Consider the following 17,500-nt stretch of genomic DNA (forward strand, 5'->3'; position numbering starts at 1 on the left):
ACATGCACGCACACACACACACATGCACGCACACACACACACACGCACGCACGCACGCACACACACACACACACACACACACACACACACATGTACACATCCTGTTTATTTCGCGAGACTTTGAACATATATAGATTTTTTTCTTTTTTTTTTTTTTCTTTGTCTGTTGTTGTAAAGTTGCCATGGATGATAGAGCTGAGTTCAGAGGCCTGTTGGCTTCCAGGTCATTCAGCGCTGTGGTCAGCTTCTGTGTTCTGAAGGTTTCAGAGGGTGTCAGTCCTCAGCCTGACCACATGTCATGTGCCATTGTAAACGGAGGAGTAACCTTTCAGTAATATGTGATTGTGTGCGCGCGCGAGTGTGTGCGTGCGCGCGTGTGTGCGTGTGTATGCGTGTGTGTGTGCGCGTGTGTGTGTATGCGTGTGTGTGTGTGTGTGTGTGTGTACGTGAGTGCGTGCGTGTGTGTGTGTGTCGGCCGATTAAAGACAGGAAGAGGCACATAACTGCGTCAACTGGATCACCGTTCATTATCGCTCGCAGGAAACGTTGGCTGATCGTTAACAACTGCAGTGCAAACGAGAATCAAACCAACCGGCATGGTGAACTCACGGGCTGAACCAAACCAAAACGGTTGTCGTCAATGCTCTGTCGTCAGCAACATGGCGACGTCTCCGTGGAGACTGGAGTCGCACCCACCGCTCACCGGTGTAAAGGCCTCAGGCTACCCCTCAGCTGAATCTTACCCCGGAGTCAAATCTGGCTCGTCCAGACTAACCCGAGGGTTAATGTAGACTGTGCTGGAATGATCCCCAGGGGTAAACTTCAACTGGTCAGAACGGACCCCCTCCCCACCCTCACCCCCAGTGAGTTTGACCCTTCCTCGTTATCTATGTGGGGATCGTCTTAGGCTAGCTTGAAATTACCCCCCTGTGTAAAATGTGGCCCAGTTAGAAATAATACAATCAAAGCAGAAACTCTCGACGTTTGCTTATCTTGTACTTTAATGGAGAAAGGGGGGAAGGGTGGGGTAAGTAAAGTCTAGCCCGGAACTACCTCCCAACCTTTTCTTTCAATAACTTGACTAAACCCGTGAAAAGGGGGGGGGGGATAACATCCAACTAGGGGTGGAGCAGGGATCGATCCTGATGCGCCACAAATCACCCAGGGGTAGAATGTAGCAAGGGGGTAGTTTGAGGCTGTTACACCGGCAGGAACTTGTTCGGTCCAACCAATTAAGCCCGGACAACAGAGCCCTACCTTACCTTCCTGCCTTTAATCAGCCCTTGGCAGAGAAGATCGAAGGAATAGGGAGGGTGGAGGTAAGGGGGGTATCGGAGGAGGGGGTGGACACCTGGTTTTGCTGCCGTTTTGTTGTTGTTGTTTTTTTTCTTTTTTTAAATTTCCCCACACTATACGTACTGGGGTCAGTCTTCTCTGATTTCTGATTGCAGTCGCCTATCTTGAGTGAAGATCTGCAGTATTCATGCTTGAAAGGAAAACAAAGGGGTGAGGGACCGGTGTGTATGATTTCAATGAACACGTCCGCAGGGCTTGTCATTATTATTATTATTATTGTTATTATTATTATGATCATTATCATCATCACAATTATCATTATTATCATTAGCATCATCTACCTCTGTGTGTGTGTGTGTGTGTGTGTGTGTGTGTGTGTGTGTGTGATATGGATACTTATATCGCGCCTATCCTAGGTCGGAGACCAAGCTCTGAGCGCTTAACAAACACGGAGTCATTTTCGCAGCTGGCTATCTACTTCGGAAGAGCCGACTGACGGCTGCCACTGGGCGCTCTTCGGCTTTTGTTTCCTGTGTCATTCAATCAGGTTTTGGTCGTGTACACATGTACAGACATGTAACACTCTACGTGTATGACCATACTGTTTGTTTATCTCGCCATGTAGGTAGCCATACTCCGTTTTCTGGGGTGTGCATGCTGGTTAATGTTATAGTTTCACATAACCCACCGAACGCTGACATGGATTACAGAATCTTTAATGTGCGTTTGATCTGCGTGCGTGTACAGATGAAGGGTGTTCAGGCACTAGCAGGTGTGCACATACGTTGACCTGAGAGATCGGAAATAATATCTGCCCTGTACTCACCAGGCACCGTGTGTGTGTGTGTGTGTGTGTGTGTGTGTGTGTGTGTGTGTGTGTGTGTGTGTGTGTGTGTGTGTCTTTCATTGATTTAACGTCTTTTCATTTTGAGTGATATTAAACGTATCATGTGTGAGTGTGTGTGTGTGTGTGTGTGTGTGTTTGATTTGCGGTTGGAGGTGGTGGTTAAAGGGGGAAAATTCAGAGAAAAAAAAGAGGGGTAAACTAGAACAAGGGAATCAACAATTCGTAAATATCTGTGTAACAGCAATTAACAACATAAACACCAATAAAGAAAAAAAATAATGTTCAATATCGGAAGGTCAATCACAGAAACACTCCTATTGGACTATGTAACAGGGATTAAGCAATTCCAGACAACAGAAATCGGTTGGACATTATTTCTTTTATGTTTTGTTCTGAAAATGTTCTAACTTTACAAGACTTTCGAAACCCTAACCACTAGACCGCTTGGGTCATAAATGTTTAATTTAACTGGTTGACTAGTTAGTTTCTTGTTTGTTTGTTTGTTCTTTGTTGTCTGCTTTTTGTTGTTGTTTTTGTTTATTTCCTTTCTTTTTTTTCTTCCTTTTTTTAGGGGAGGGAGGGGGGGGGTGCAAATTGAGGAGCAATGAATAGGGAAAGCAGTAATGACACGAGGTGTGGGTGGGGTTGGGAAGGGGATTGGTTTCATTCTAAAATCACAATTGTGGATAGACGTCGAAAAAAAAATAAATAAAAAACACCCGAACAAACACACATTCGAGTCTAATTAGTTCAAATTGTCTTATTTGTTCTCCATTTTATTTCAGTATGTTTAAAACACAGGGCTCGCTTACTTTTCCTGTCACGTAAACGCTTTTTTTTCATGTTTCCTTCAGAAGCCTGAGATGGGAGTTCGAAAGTACGATGAAAACTGTCGTACTGTATTACTTTTTTTTTGTCACAGTGGATTTCAGTGTGTGAAATTCGGGCCGCCCTCCCCATGCAGCGCGAGTAGTCACAATGCAGCGCAAGCTCTGGTTTTTTTTTGTTTCTGTCTGCAAGTGCATTTGTTATACTATCAAAATTTTGCCATGGACAACCCTCAGTGACAAACGTCCGGACCACCACTGAAGGACTAGGGAAGGGGAGATGATTCTGGTGAACGTGGGAATCAACCTCGTGCTCTCAGATTATCTCCCTTTCAGGACGGACGCATTATCACAAGACCGCTTCTGCATTTTGATGGACTGAAATGTGTTTTTGTGTGTATGTGTGTGTGTGTGTGTGTGTGTGTGTGTGTGTGTGTGGCGGGGGTTATATGCATGTGTGTTTGTGTGTGTGTGTGTGTGTGTGTGTGTGTGTGTGTGTGTGGCGGGGGTTATATGCATGTGTGTTTGTGTGTGTGTGTGTGCGTGTGTGTGTGTGTGTGTGTGTGTGTGTGTGTGCATGGGTGCATGAGTGAGTGCGTGCTTGTGCATATCAACATGCAACCTGGGACATGAATTTGGCATGTTGGTACAGTCCGCCTCCTCCTCCTCCTCTTCCACTCACATACATGCAGCAATTTGTATATGATAAAACCCGCCTCATGTCCATATACATTGCACATATCTCCTATAATTTCAGTTACTTATTTCTCTCATGTACGTATCTTTACCTGCTAATGCTCTATAAAGAACAGATTTAATAATGATAACAATACTACAACGACTAATAATAATCAGTTTGCAGACACACAAGGTGTGAGGGTTGGGGGGGAAGGGGGAAAATTGGTGAGGGGGGAGAAAGAATGTTAGATAAAAAGTTTTGCGGATTGGAAATAAATATGAAACAGCAATAACCTGACTGTGGAAATGTGTTGGCTTCTATATGATTGTTTGTGACCTTCCTAGAAGTGCATTGTCATTGTAACTGAAATGTGTGAAAAGAACCGATTTATTTTTTAGTTAGGTGTTAAGATTAAGTATTTCCAGAGAAAATGAACACGGACACACACATGGATACACACACGCACGCATGCGCTAGCACACACACACACACACACACACACACACACACACACACACACACGCACGCACGCACGCACACACACACACACACACACACACACACACACACACACACACACACTCTCACACACACACCGCGTATGCGCGCCTGGACATGAATTCCCTCTGTCTCTCTGTCTCTGTCTCTGTCTCTCTCTCTCTCTCTCTCTCTCTCTCTCTCTCTCTCTCTCTCCCCCCCTCTCTCTCTTCTTCATTTGTCAGTCTCTCTATCTAGCCCACTACCCTCCCTCTTTCCCCCACTCTCCATCCCTTTCCTTCTATACCCGACCCCCACCCCAACACACACGCCAAGTCGTCCCCGAATAATGAAGTCATGAGCGTGCAGTTCGACATGCTGCCGGCATTTCAAGCCCCGGTGGACGAGCACAATACAATATCTCCTTCAGACTGAAAAATCAAAGCCCATACAGTGCCGGGGGAAGTCCAGAAGGAATACCCATAGATCGCCCTTCTCCGTCCGGTTTCCACAGCATGCAGCAGCCACCTGTGAGAAAACCAGTACTTGATCATTGGCTGGAAGGTTTCAGTTTCTCCTTCTTCTTCTTCTTCTTCTTCTTCTTCTTCTTCTTCTTCTTCTTCTTCTTCTTCTTCTTCTCCTTCTCCTTCTCCTCCTCGTCGTCGTCGTAGTCTTCTTCTCCTATTCCTCCTCCTCCACCTTCTTCTTCTGGTCCTCCTTCTCCTTCTCCTCCTCCTCTTCTTCTTCTTCTTCTTCTTCTTCTTCTTCTTCTTCCTCTTCTTCTCTTCTTCTTTTCCTCCTCCTCCTCCTCCTCCTCCTCGTCGTCGTCGTCGTCGTAGTCTTCTTCTCCTATTCCTCCTCCTCCACCTTCTTCTGGTCCTCCTTCCCCTTCTCCTCCTCTTCCTTCTTCTTCCTCCTCCTCCTCCTCCTTCTTCTTCTTCTTCTGCTCCTCATCGTCGTCGTAGTCTTCTTCTCCTATTCCTCCTCCTCCACCTTCTTCTTCTGGTCCTCCTTCTCCTTCTCCTCCTCTTCCTCCTCCTCCTCCTCCTTCTTCTTCTTCTTCTTCTTCTTCTTCTTCTTCTTCTTCTTCTTCTTCTTCTTCTTCTTCTTCTTCTTCTTCTTCTTCTTCTTCTTCTTCTTCTTCTTCTTCTTCTTCTTCTTCTTCTTCTCCTCCTCCTTCTCCTCCTCCTCCACCTTCTTCTTCTTCTTCTGGTCCTCCTTCTCCTCCTCTTCCTTCTCCTCCTCCTTCTTCTTCTTCTCCTCCTCTTCCTCCTCCTCCACCTTCTTCTTCTCCTCCTCCTTCTCCTGCTCCACCTTCTTCTTCTCTTCCTCCTCCTCTTCCACCTTCTTCTTCTTCTCCTTCTCCTCCTCTTCCTCCTCCTCCTTCTTCTTCTTCTTCTCCTCCTTCTCCTCCTCCTTCTCCCCCTCTTCCTCCTCCTCCACCTTCTTCTTCTTCTCCTCCTTCTCCTCCTCCACCTTCTTCTTCTCCTCCTCCTCCACCTCCACCTTCTTCTTCTTCTTCCTCTTCAACTCTGTGAAGAGCCCTTTGGCCGACACACGGATGAACTGTTCACCAGATTCCTCCAGGTCTGTCGGATGTTTGTGTGTCAAAACCTGGGTACCTGCAAATGGTTTTCCCGTCCATTCTGCAATGTTGTCAGCCCATCGGTTTATTATATTGTTATCATCATCATAATCATCATCATCATCATCATTCTTTTTTTTCTTTTCTATTTCTTTTTTGTTTGTTTGTTGCTGTTGTTTTGCCGGTCTTCCCTTTCGTTTCCCTCCCTCAGTAGTTTCTTAGGAATGTGTTAGCAAGGCAAATGGATCTTGTTACATGGTCATACCAAATATAGATTCTTAACTGGTATCCTTTGGTCCAGACCTATTTGTATATTGTATTGTTCACAACAGACTTCAATCTTCTCTCCCCCAGGGAGCGTGCGTAGCCACAGTACAGCGCCACCCTTTTAGTCCACTTTTTCTGTCTTTAAGTGTATTTGTTTCACTATCAGAGTGGATTGCTCTACACAACTTTGCCTTTTACAACCATGTTATTGCCGTGGGTGCTTTTACGGATGCGAAGTGCAAGCTGCACACGGGACCTCATGCCATCCGAATGACTATCTTCCAGACCACCACTCAAGGTCTAAGTGAAGGGGAAGAAATTTCTGGCAAGGTGTGGAATTCAATCCTGTGCCCTATGATTCTATCGCTTTCAAAGCGGACATGTTATTACTGGGCTATCATTTAATTTGTTAATTGTTTCATCCGAATGAATGGTTCTAATGTATACAAACATTATAAAATTTCATTGTTTATTTGATTCCGGTTGAGAACATGCTAACTTACGTGACTACACGTTTGTTAAGCTTCATTAAATAGACTTTTTTTATGGATAATGATTTCGGACTTGTAGTATAAATCGGTGTAAATCAACGTTGATAATTGCGTTAAACTGCAATTGTTTCTTAACATCAATGCAGTTCAGAAGTCGTGAACTTTTCTTTATGAAAGCCTACTCTTAATATTGTTCTCTGTCAGAATGTTTTCTTCTTTGCATATTAGGGGAGGACAGGTGGCCAAGGATACTGGCAGTCAATGAACTGGTTTTGGTGCGTTTCCAGTGTTAGCTGCAATGTAATCAAAAACAGACTTCAAAAACATATAGAGAGCTGATAATTTTAAACCTTCTCCTACCTTGTACCTGACTTCTTTTCAAGGGGAGGGTTATGTTTCCATTCCATCATCATCATCATCATAATCATCATCATCATTATCAGTGTTGTCCATTTCATCACCATCCCATTGTTCATTCATAATTATGGTGTGTGTGTGTGTGTGTGTGTGTGTGTGTGTGTGTGAATAAAAACACATTCTATTCTGTTCTATAATTTTCTATTCTATTCCGGTACAATTGTTGGCAAAGACATATTCTATTCTATTATATTATATTTTGTTCTCTTCTTCTTTTTCGTTTGTGGGCTGCAACTCCCACGTTCACTCGTATGTACACGAGCGGGCTTCTACGTGTATGACCGTTTTTATCCCGCCATGAAGGCAGCCACACTCAGTTTTCGGGGGTTGTTCTGTTCCATTCTGTTCTATTCTATTCAGTTTCAGGTGCATATATGCCCCGTCACGTTGGCAGCAGGTTTTACATTAGAGCTGTGGGGCCAGCTGCCCTCACGTGTGGAGGCCATCGACAGGCCGTGTCGTATGACTCCCGTGATGGCGATGGCGATCAACGATGTCCTTACCACGCTGCATGTGGCTCCCCTCCTCCCTGTCCCACCAGCCCCTCCCTTCCTCCCCGGCCCCTCCCTCCCCATCCCCTCCCCCCCGGCCCCCCGGCCCCCCGGTGCCCCCTCTTCTGGGAACGGATGGATTGATTGATCGCCGGGGGTCCGCTGTGAGCGACGGCGGGTGATCGCTATCGACTTCCGCTTTCCTGCCACGTGACTTGCGAGCGTGATGGAGCAGGAGGCGATTGATTTGCGGTCATGCTGAGTTGATTTCTTTATGGGAAAGGAAGGGGGGGTGGGGGAGGGAAGAAAAGAAGGGAAGACGATGACGAAGGAAGGCGTGAAAGAAAATGAGGAAAGAAAACAGGGAAAAGACCAGGAGAATCACAACAAGGAGAGGAATTATGGAGAAAAATCAGAAAGAAACAATTAAAATGAATAAAAATTATGATTAAAAAAAAAAGAACAATAAGAAGGGAGCGAGGTGCTTATGTACAGCCGTACACAAGGCCCTGGTAAAAAGTTTGGCTATACCAACATTGAATCAAAACCAGATTTCCGTACCTGCCCCTCTTCATACAAGTAAAAAAAATTTTTTAAATATTTTCCCAACTTTTCACACACACGCACGCACGCACGCACGCACTCACATTTAATAGATGCACACATTGATACACAAAACAATGAAATTGTGTCCTCATTTTGCTGTGGCAAAGTGGTTCGGTTCTTGCCTGTAATAGGCACATATTCTCGAAGAAACGCGAATCCAAAGAGAAAAACAACAACACCAGGAACAGTTCAGATCTGTTACATAAACTTTTGTGTCAAAAACGTAATTCTTATTACTTGTCAATGATCAGTCTTATAGATTGTACACATATTCACGTGCGTGGAATCCTCATTTCTGCCGCTGCTGCTTCAAAAGTATATTCAGGAAACAGGGTTACTGTATGCAACTGCGAAAACACCCTGCTAAATCTGTAAATAATAGCAGAAATAGTTTATGTATCTGTCGTCATCATCATGACCATCATTATCACGATTTATTGTTTCCGTAGTTATCATCAATTTCTCTCTGTTGACTGAAAATGATTATAAAAAAAACAGAGCATGTACTTTTTTTTATATCCAAATAATTAAAAGAAACTTCTAATTACATGCAATAAAATTGAAAGAATATAGATGAACAGATAAATAAATGAATAAATAAATAAATGAATAACCAGATTTACAATATCCCAACATCCAGTCTTCCGCTACCGAACCGTCCCTCCCCTTCCAACATGCTCACCCCCCATACCCCACATCCCACTCCGCTTCCTCCAGTCAACCCTCCCGTGCTCTGAACAAGAGGAGAAATAGAAGAAGTAAAAGAAAGAAAGAATAAGGCTGGAAGGAAAAACATGACGTAAGAAGAAAGGAGTGGGGAAGCTGGGGACGGGGTGAGGGGGGTAGAGGTACGGTCCCAGAACTTCTCTGCTTACCTTTGCCAGTCGCGCAGTTGGGTTTCCATCCACCCTGTGGCGATACATTCAGTGACTCAGTAGCTGTCTCTGTTGGGTTTCAGTTAAGTAATTGAGTTGTTTACTTATGTGCTATGTGAAACTTTTTTTTCTTTTGTAGTCAGTGTTAATTTTATCCGTATATCTGTTTCTGTGTATAATCATCTTCAAAAACGTTTTTGAGTGATTGCGCTGTTCATATATTAATTCTCGTCGTATATAGTATTTGTATTGAATGATACATGTTTTCTATGATGATTTTATCTCCATAATGGCGTGTTGTTGTTGCCAGTGTGTACTGACGTGCACAGGTATCAGGAGGGGGATGTAAACTGGGTGTGTATGTGTGAGGGTGAGTGAGTTTGTGTGTTACGGGAGGTAAATGTTGGCTTCTCCTGTTTTTCAGTGTCAATGACATGTGATTTTTCCTGCCCAGTCGACATTAATTATAGTACTTATGTCATTGTGTTGCCTGTTTTTTTTAATGGATGTTCACGTCCGAAATGTGCTTGTGCTTGATAAATATGTGTGATGTAGGGTGTAGTCGAGCCAGTTGATAAAATTTTCTGTGAGTTTACAGATAACAAAGTTGTGTCTTGTGTTGTGTTGTGTTGTGTTGTGTTGTGTTGTTTTGTCCCGTCCTGTCCTGTCCTGCCCTGTCCTGTCCTGTCTTGTCTTGTCCTGTCCTGTCCTGTCTTGTTTTGTCCTGTCCCGTCCTGTCCTGTCCTGCCCTGTCCTGTCTTGTTTTGTCCTGTCCTGTCCTGTCTTGTTTTGTCCTGTCCTGCCCTGTCATGTCTTGTTTTGTCCCGTCCTGTCCTGCCCTGTCCTGTCTTGTTTTGTCCCGTCCTGTCCTGTCCTGCCCTGTCCTGTCTTGTTTTGTCCTGTCCTGTCCTGTCTTGTTTTGTCATGTCCTGCCCTGTCCTGTCCTGTCCTGTCTTGTTTTGTCCTGTCCTGTCCTGTCCTGTCTTGCCCTGCCCTGTCCTGTCCTGTCCTGTCTTGTTTTGTCCTGTCCTGTCCTGTCCTGTCCTGTCCTGTCCTGTCCTGTCCTGTCTTGCCTTGCCTTGTCTTGTCTTGTCTTGTCTTGTCCTGTCCTGTCCTGTCTTGCCTTGCCTTGTCTTATCTTTTCTGTTCTTATCCACCTGTTAGCCATACCTGCACGCGCCGGTCCAGTGACTGCACACGTCAGCTCACCACAGGTGAGCGAGAAGACCACTGAGGGACATGGGAGGTCATATAACTGAAGGTAAACTGTTGCTGCTACTGTCCCCGCTGACCCTTGGCAGCAAAGGACCCATGGCTTGCAGTGTCCACCTGTGCTGGTGTCTGTGTCTGCTGCTGCTGCTATGGGGTCCCCCTTCTGCTGCTGCCAGTGACAGTTAGTGGTGGTCTTCTTTGGAGCTTGTTCTAGTAGTAGTAGTAGTAGTAGTAGTAGTAGTAGTAGTAGTAGTCCCAACACTCGGCTTATATCACAGAGTGACATAAGTTTACATTTGGGCCAACAGCAAAGTGAGAGCTGTATTATCAATGGTTTCTCCAGTCAATGGGAAACCATTTACAGCTTAGTCTTTTGTGAAGGACTATGACTCTCAAACTAGGAGGCAAAATTGCACTAGTTCTTAGTGCTGCAGCCTTGTGGGCTAATTGGCCTTTGGGAACCATCCCAACGCCGACTGTCCTAAAACCCTCTTGGCCGAGAGAGTGGGGATGTAACTTGGGCAAGACACTCTCCACTATATCAAATTCTAGCCCAAATAGTCAGAGCAGCAGTTGCCTCCTCTGCTGCTCTGATGGTCATAGTCGGACACGACTGACTGTCATATATATATATATATATATATATATATATATATATATATATATATAGTAGTAGTAGTGGTGGTAGTGGTGGTGGTGGTGGTGGTCATTGTGGTGGTTGTAAAAGAAGTCGTGGTAGATGTTGTTACTTGGTGGTAATGCACATCCTTTTTGACAAGCCTTTTCATCAGAAAATAGTGCCAACAAAATTTCTTTCAGAGATAAGAAGGAAATCTTGTATATAGTAGTAGAAGCAGTGAGGAGGTTGATCGCAATGGTCCTCGTCGTTATTCTTGTTGTATTCGTCGTCGTTATCTTCATTAACTTACTACCAATTCTCGTAATCGTTGTAATGAGCACTGAGTGTTTGGTCGTCATTGTTGTGATAATCATCATCATCATCATCATTGTTATTATTGTTATTAATATAATTATTATTATCATTATTATTATTGTTGTTGCTGTTGCCCTCATCATTACTACTACTACTGCTGCTGCTACTACTATCATCGTCATCATCATTATTATTACCTTGATCATTATTCAGATGGTTGTTGTGGTCATTATTGTTGATGTTGTCACTCCTGCTGTTGTGATCGTTTCAGTCCTTCGGTTAACCAGCTTTGTGTAGAAGAGGGGTGGTTGGCGTGGTGGGTACGGGATGAGGGCTGGGAAATCAGAATGTTTTATTTGATTCATGAGTACTGCTTGAATGGAGACACGGCACGAAAAATGGCCATGGTGACCCCCAAAAAAAGAGGGTCTTTGTGACCAAAAAAGGATCATTGTGGCGAAAAGAGGATCATGGTCACACACACACACACACACACACACACACACACACACACACACAGAGAGAGAGAGAGAGAGAGAGAGAGAACAGAACAAAACAAACAAACAAAAAAAACACAAAAAAACAGATAACCATGGTGACGAGACAGAGGTGGAAGCACTCACGTAATATATCGGCGTTCTTTTCGTTTCTGCTTACATGATATCATTGTGATAAAAAAAAAAAAAAATCACCGCCAATCAGTTTAGAGTAAAATACTGCCTGGTGTCAGAAGCACAGAAAAAAATATGGCACTAAGAATAGATTGGAACACCCCAGCAATGTGAACGTGATATGGACTATCCTACCAACGAAACTTAAGAGCAGTAGGTTTGTGAATAATCAGCCCATGATTGTGGTCGCATTTCAGCAACACAGGTACACTACCTACTTGGAGCTGAAATTGCGACATTGGCGGTTAAAGGGTTTTGATCCATGAATTTGTTTATTTTCTCATTTATTTTTCATCATAAACGGCCAACTATTGTTTAATGTTGTTGTTTCTGGTTGTTTTTCGGACTCGAGTGTAGGCTATCGGCTTTGTTTCCATTCGCTTCTTTCTCCCTTATAGGATGGGCGAACTATGCTTATTTAGGGGATTGAATTATACAGTCCCGCGGAGTGATTGAGATTCATTATTCCTTCGTACGATGAATCCGATTTCACTTTTTAATGGCAAAAAACAGTACGTTGATGACTTTGATGATTGTTATAAATATCCACACTCATACAATGTTGGTGAACTCATGAACAGAGTAAAAGCGGAATGTGTGTTTGTGTGTGTGTGTGTGTGCGTGCGCGCGTGTGTGTGTATATGTGTGTGTGTGTGCGCGCGCGCAGAATGTAGCCCCTTTCCGCGCGGCGAGATGGACCATAACGTCACCAGCAGTGATGTCACGAACGTCAGCGTCATTCAGTACGAGTTTCGTCTCGATCTCAGCCTGTCTACGTCAGTGTCCAGGGCTGCCGTCAGCGCCACTGCCACGTCACTGAAGGTGTGTGTCGTCATTCTGTTGTTTCTGTTGAAGGTGTATGTCATCATTCTGTTGCTGCTGTTGAAGGTGTGTCGTCATTCTATTGCTGCTATTGAATGTGTGTCGTCATTCTGTCTGATATTCTGTCATATATATATATATATATATATATATGACTGTATACCTTTATGCTTGAATGTGGCTTTATTTTGTTGTCCCTGATTACGCTGTGGATGCAGTTCTGTCATAACGACAGCCGACAGTCAGTGACATGGGAGCTCCTGGCATCGAATGGAACCACTTTCGACAGGACTTCCCCGCAGCTCGTGAGTCACTTCGTGTGTGTGTGTGTGTGTGTGTGTGTGTGTGTGTGTGTGTGTGTGCATGCCAACGTGCACGACGTGTGTGTGTGCGCGCATGCGAACGATCGTGCATTGTGTGTATGTGTGTGTGTGTGTGTGTGTGTGTGTGTGTGTGTGTGTGTGTGTGTGTGTGTGTGTGCATGCATGCCAACGTGCACGACGTGTCTGTGTGCGCGCATGCGAACGATCGTGCGTGGTGTGTGTGTGTGTGTGTGTGTGTGTGTGAGTGTGTGTGTGTGTGCATGCATGCCAACGTGCACGACGTGTGTGTGTGCGCGCATGCGAACGATCGTGCGTTGTGTGTGTGTGTGTGTGTGTGTGTGTGTGCCAACGTGCACGACGTGTGTGTGTGCGCGCATGCGAACGATCGTGCATGGTGTGTGTGTGTGTGTGTGTGTGTGTGTGTGTGTGTGTGTGTGTGTGTGTGATAGCGTTTGCATCTGTGAATGGGTGAGGCCTAGTGGTCATCAAACCTCTCAACTAAGACACTGGCGACCCTATCTCTCTCTCTCTCTCTTTCACTCACTGCCTCTCCCTTTCTTTCTCTCTTTCTCTTGCTCTCTTTCCCACCCCCGCTCTCTCTTTCACTCTCTCCCCCCTTCTCACTCTATGTCTGTCTCCTTCTCACTCTCTCCTTTCTTTCTTTCTTTCTCTCTGTCTCTCCCTCTCCCCTTTCTCTCCCTCTTTCTCTCACCCGTCCCCGCTCTTTCTGTATCCTTCCTCTCCCTTTCCTCTCTCCCATTCTCTCTCCCATCTCTCCCTCTTTCTTGATCTCTCTATCCCTTTCTATTTCTCTGTCTGTCTCTCTCTCTCTCCCTGTCCCCCCCCTCCTCTCTCTCTTTCACTCACTCATTTGTCTCTCTCCTTCACCATCTCTTTCTCCCTCCCCATCTCTCTATGTTTCTTTTTCTCCATCTTTCTCCCCCATTCTCTCCTTCATTGTCTATCTCCATTTCTTTCTGTCTCTCACTCACATCCCCCCACCCAGTTCTCTCACTCTCCCTTTATCCCTCGTCTCTCTCTGTACCCCCTCTCCGTCTCTTTTTCTCCATCCCCCGTGTCTGTCTCTGTCATTCCTCAGACTTACACTGAGAAGACTCACGAGGGATCACACGAACTGGCACTGAAAGAGATCGGGGGCCAGAACTTCACCCTGCATGGTACCATCTGCATGAAAATATCCGGTGAGTGCTCAGCCAGCCAGTCAGTAAATGTAGTTATATATATGTGTATACGTATATACAAGTCTCCCAACGACGGACCAGGCGGAGGAGGGAACCTTTTCCCAAAGGCTGAGAAGGCGGAAGAGGATGACCAAAGGGCAGGGGGAGCTCGTATCCTTGGCTGGAAGTCCTCCTAGGAGACGGAACTCCGAAGAAAAAACCTGCACCTGCCGAGGCCGTTCTACACGTGGCAGTATCTGCACCTGTGGGACTCTGAGCGTCGGTAGGCGAGAGAGTGGGGAAGTGACTGCACAACTCCTCTTCACTAAAAAAAAAAAAAGTCACCTGTGCTGGTCAAGCAACCAGGCTAATGTCAGACAGATAAGCCTGCCTGCCTACTCATCCGTCGGTCCGACGGGAGACTCCATCATCACACGTACATTACTTTCAAAGACTTTTTGATTTTGAATAACACATTATTTTTCATGCTCAGTCATGATAGCGACACGTCAGCAATCGTATTTGAGTCACAGTCATTTCCTTGAGCAAAAAAAAACAAAACAAAAAAAACAATTAACCATGTTTGGTTCTGTTGTGCCTGTCACCCCACCCCTTCGCTCGTGCACACACGCTTAGCACACACGCGCGCTCATACACACACACGCGCACGCATCCACAAACACACAAGCACACATACGCATACACATGCACCAAACCCCCCACCATGCATAGAGTCAGGGGAGGTACCCAATTAAAGTCGATGGGGGCACTAATGACATCAGACAAAATATATCTTTATAACTGCGTTGATATCATTAGTACTCTGAAAATAACGCATGCAAGGGATCTGTTTGTAGCCATCTTTCACTACTGAAAAGCAGGTTTCTTACAGAAAATCCCGACTTTGCAACATGCAACATTCTCTTCATCCAATATCATCAGAGAACAAAGTGGAACTGATCATGACTGTGTATATTGTTTTCAATGGGGTCTGATTTCGCCTGAGGTCTCCGAAAACATAGCACTTCAAAACTAATAGCAATTTCAACCACATTTAATTCCCTTTATACAGAAATATTAATGGATGGACAGACACATACACAACACAGATATTCTTAACACCCATACATATACGAGTCACTTAATTAAGCTGTGAAGACGTCCGTCACATATTTCACGTGTAGCTTATCGGATTTTATTTTAGATTTTCCAGTCCTGTTTATCTGGAGGGGCCGTGGCAGATTTGGTTAGCGCTGGACTTCTGGTTCAGTGTTCACCAGTTATGAGTGTACCAGGCCCGTTTCGGCATGTTGTTGTGTCCTTGAGAAGGGCTCTTTACTCCGATTTTCCTCACTCCACCCGGGTTTGAATCGGTACCTGGTATCGGTTGGGGAGGGTTAAAACGGCGGAATGAGAGGACTGGGCCCCGCTTTCCTATGCCGAGTACTAGATACAGTGGATATGAATCCACTGCCCCGACTGCCACGGAGGCTATGGTACCTTCAACATTTATCTTTTGACATAAAGGACAGAACAGTCAGTGACAGAGAGAGAGAGAGAGAGAGAGAGAGAGAGAGGTTCTATGGTGAAGCGGTGGCCTTGTGGTAATACGCATGACTGTGAAACGAGTGGTCACGGGTTCGATTCCCAGGTACGGGCCGGGATCTTTACTTCTCCTCCCTTCCGCCCTCAACCAGACTGAGGGCTGGCCTGGCTGCCAGCCTTAGGTTTAGCCGATAAATCGAGCTCCCCGAATGCAGCATGCACTTATCGCACGTAAAAGAACTCAGACCCACGGTAACAAGAGGATTATTATACAGTAACATGTAAACAACCTTGACCTATTCACTGTCTTTTCTGAAGTCACCCATCACACTCATGGTCTTGTTTCAATGACCATTCACTGTTTTTCCCGAAGTCACCCCTTCCACTGATAGTCTCACCTCAACGACCCATTCACTGTCTCTTTCCGAAGTCACCCCTCCCTGATAGTCTTACCTCAGCGACCCATTCACTGTCTCTTTCCGAAGTCACCCCTCCCACTGATAGTCTCACCTCAACAACCCATTCACTTTTTCCGAAGTCACCCCTCCCACTGATAGTCTCACCTCAACAACCCATTCACTTTTTCCGAAGTCACCCCTCCCATTGATAGTCTCGTCTCAATGACCAATTCACTGTCTTTTTCCGGTCACCCCTCCCACTGATAGTCTCACCTCAACGACCCATTCATTGTGTCTTTCCGAAGTCACCCCCCCACTGATAGTCTCACCTCAACGACCCATTCACTGTCTCTTTCCGAAGTCACCCCTCCCACTGATAGTCTCACCTCAGCGACCCATTCACTGTCTTTCCCGAAGTCCCCCCCCCCCCCCCCCCCCCCCCCCCCCCCACTGATAGTCTCACCTCAACGACCCATTCACTGTCTCTTTCCGAAGTCACCCCTCCCACTGATAGTCTCACCTCAGCGTTACTGAAGGTGGCAGAATGGCTAAGACGCTCATCTGCCAAGACAGTGTCCGTGAGGGTCTTGGTTCGATTCCATCTCGTCCTTTCTCCCGAGGTTGACTGGAGAATCAAACTGGTCGTCTGGTCATTCGGTGGAGACGATAAACCCCAGGTCCCGGGTGCAGCACGCACTGGACGCACTGAAAAAATAACCCATCGCAGTTTCAGTTTCAGTAGCTCAAGGAGGCGTCACTGCGTTCGGACAAATCCATATACGCTACATCACATCTGCCAAGCAGATGCCTGACCAGCAGCGTAACCCAACGCGCTTAGTCAGGCCTTGGAAAAAAAATATATATAGATAAGCTTACATAAATAAATAAATAAATAAATAATCATTATGATATATGAAAAAGGTAGTAGTAATGAAAATAATAGTAATATAATAATAATAATAATAATAATAATAATAATAATAATAATAATAATAATAATAATAATAATAATAAATAAATAAATAAATAAATAAGACAACAATGATGATAAATAAGCAAATAAATGTAAAACATGAAGACACACATTCACACATACACACACATATGCATAACAGATATGCACCAAACACGCAGTTTCACAGATATGAAAGCACAGTCAAATACATATAAACGTACATGAGCTCCATCGCAACATAAGTGCTGTCCTGTGGCTAAATTATGTAGAAGACATCCACACTGAGAGATACACGAAGATATATATATATATATATATATATATATATATATATATATATATATATATATATATATGCGTGCACTCAAGATCTGACCAAGCGCGATAGCTTGTGCTGCTGGTCAGGCATCTTAATAACAGATGTGTGGTGTAAGGGTATATGGATTCGTCCGAACGCAGAGACGCCTCTTCGAGAAACCGAAACTGAAAACTGTATCGTTTCCAAAACACACAGACACAGCAGGCGCCGGCGACCTGCTGCAGAGCGTGTTGCGGGTCACGGTGACCCACGCTGACAACCGCACGTGCACCACGTTCGTGC

At 45.0% G+C, this 17,500-nt stretch overlaps 1 protein-coding gene across 2 annotated transcripts in view; it reads left to right on the top strand.

The window, feature by feature from the left end:
- Nucleotides 1–17,500, top strand: part of LOC143284499 (uncharacterized) — a 265,000-nt gene that overhangs the window by 230,199 nt on the left and 17,301 nt on the right. Inside the window, exons 1-6 of one of the 2 annotated variants that reach the window (XM_076591191.1) lie at nt 8,881–8,940; nt 10,023–10,251; nt 12,343–12,497; nt 12,716–12,802; nt 13,920–14,022; nt 17,414–17,500. The exon at nt 17,414–17,500 is cut by the window's right edge and continues 146 nt beyond it. In XM_076591191.1, coding sequence (XP_076447306.1) covers nt 10,098–10,251; nt 12,343–12,497; nt 12,716–12,802; nt 13,920–14,022; nt 17,414–17,500 — 586 coding nt within the window. In that variant the 5' untranslated portion in view covers nt 8,881–8,940; nt 10,023–10,097. Of the gene's footprint in view, nt 1–8,880; nt 8,941–10,022; nt 10,252–12,342; nt 12,498–12,715; nt 12,803–13,919; nt 14,023–17,413 lie in introns of those variants that run through there. The other variant, XM_076591192.1, reaches the window with a different exon arrangement.

Source organism: Babylonia areolata, chromosome 8, assembly GCF_041734735.1.
Source record: "Babylonia areolata isolate BAREFJ2019XMU chromosome 8, ASM4173473v1, whole genome shotgun sequence".
Classification (NCBI taxonomy): Eukaryota; Metazoa; Mollusca; class Gastropoda; order Neogastropoda; family Buccinidae; genus Babylonia; species Babylonia areolata.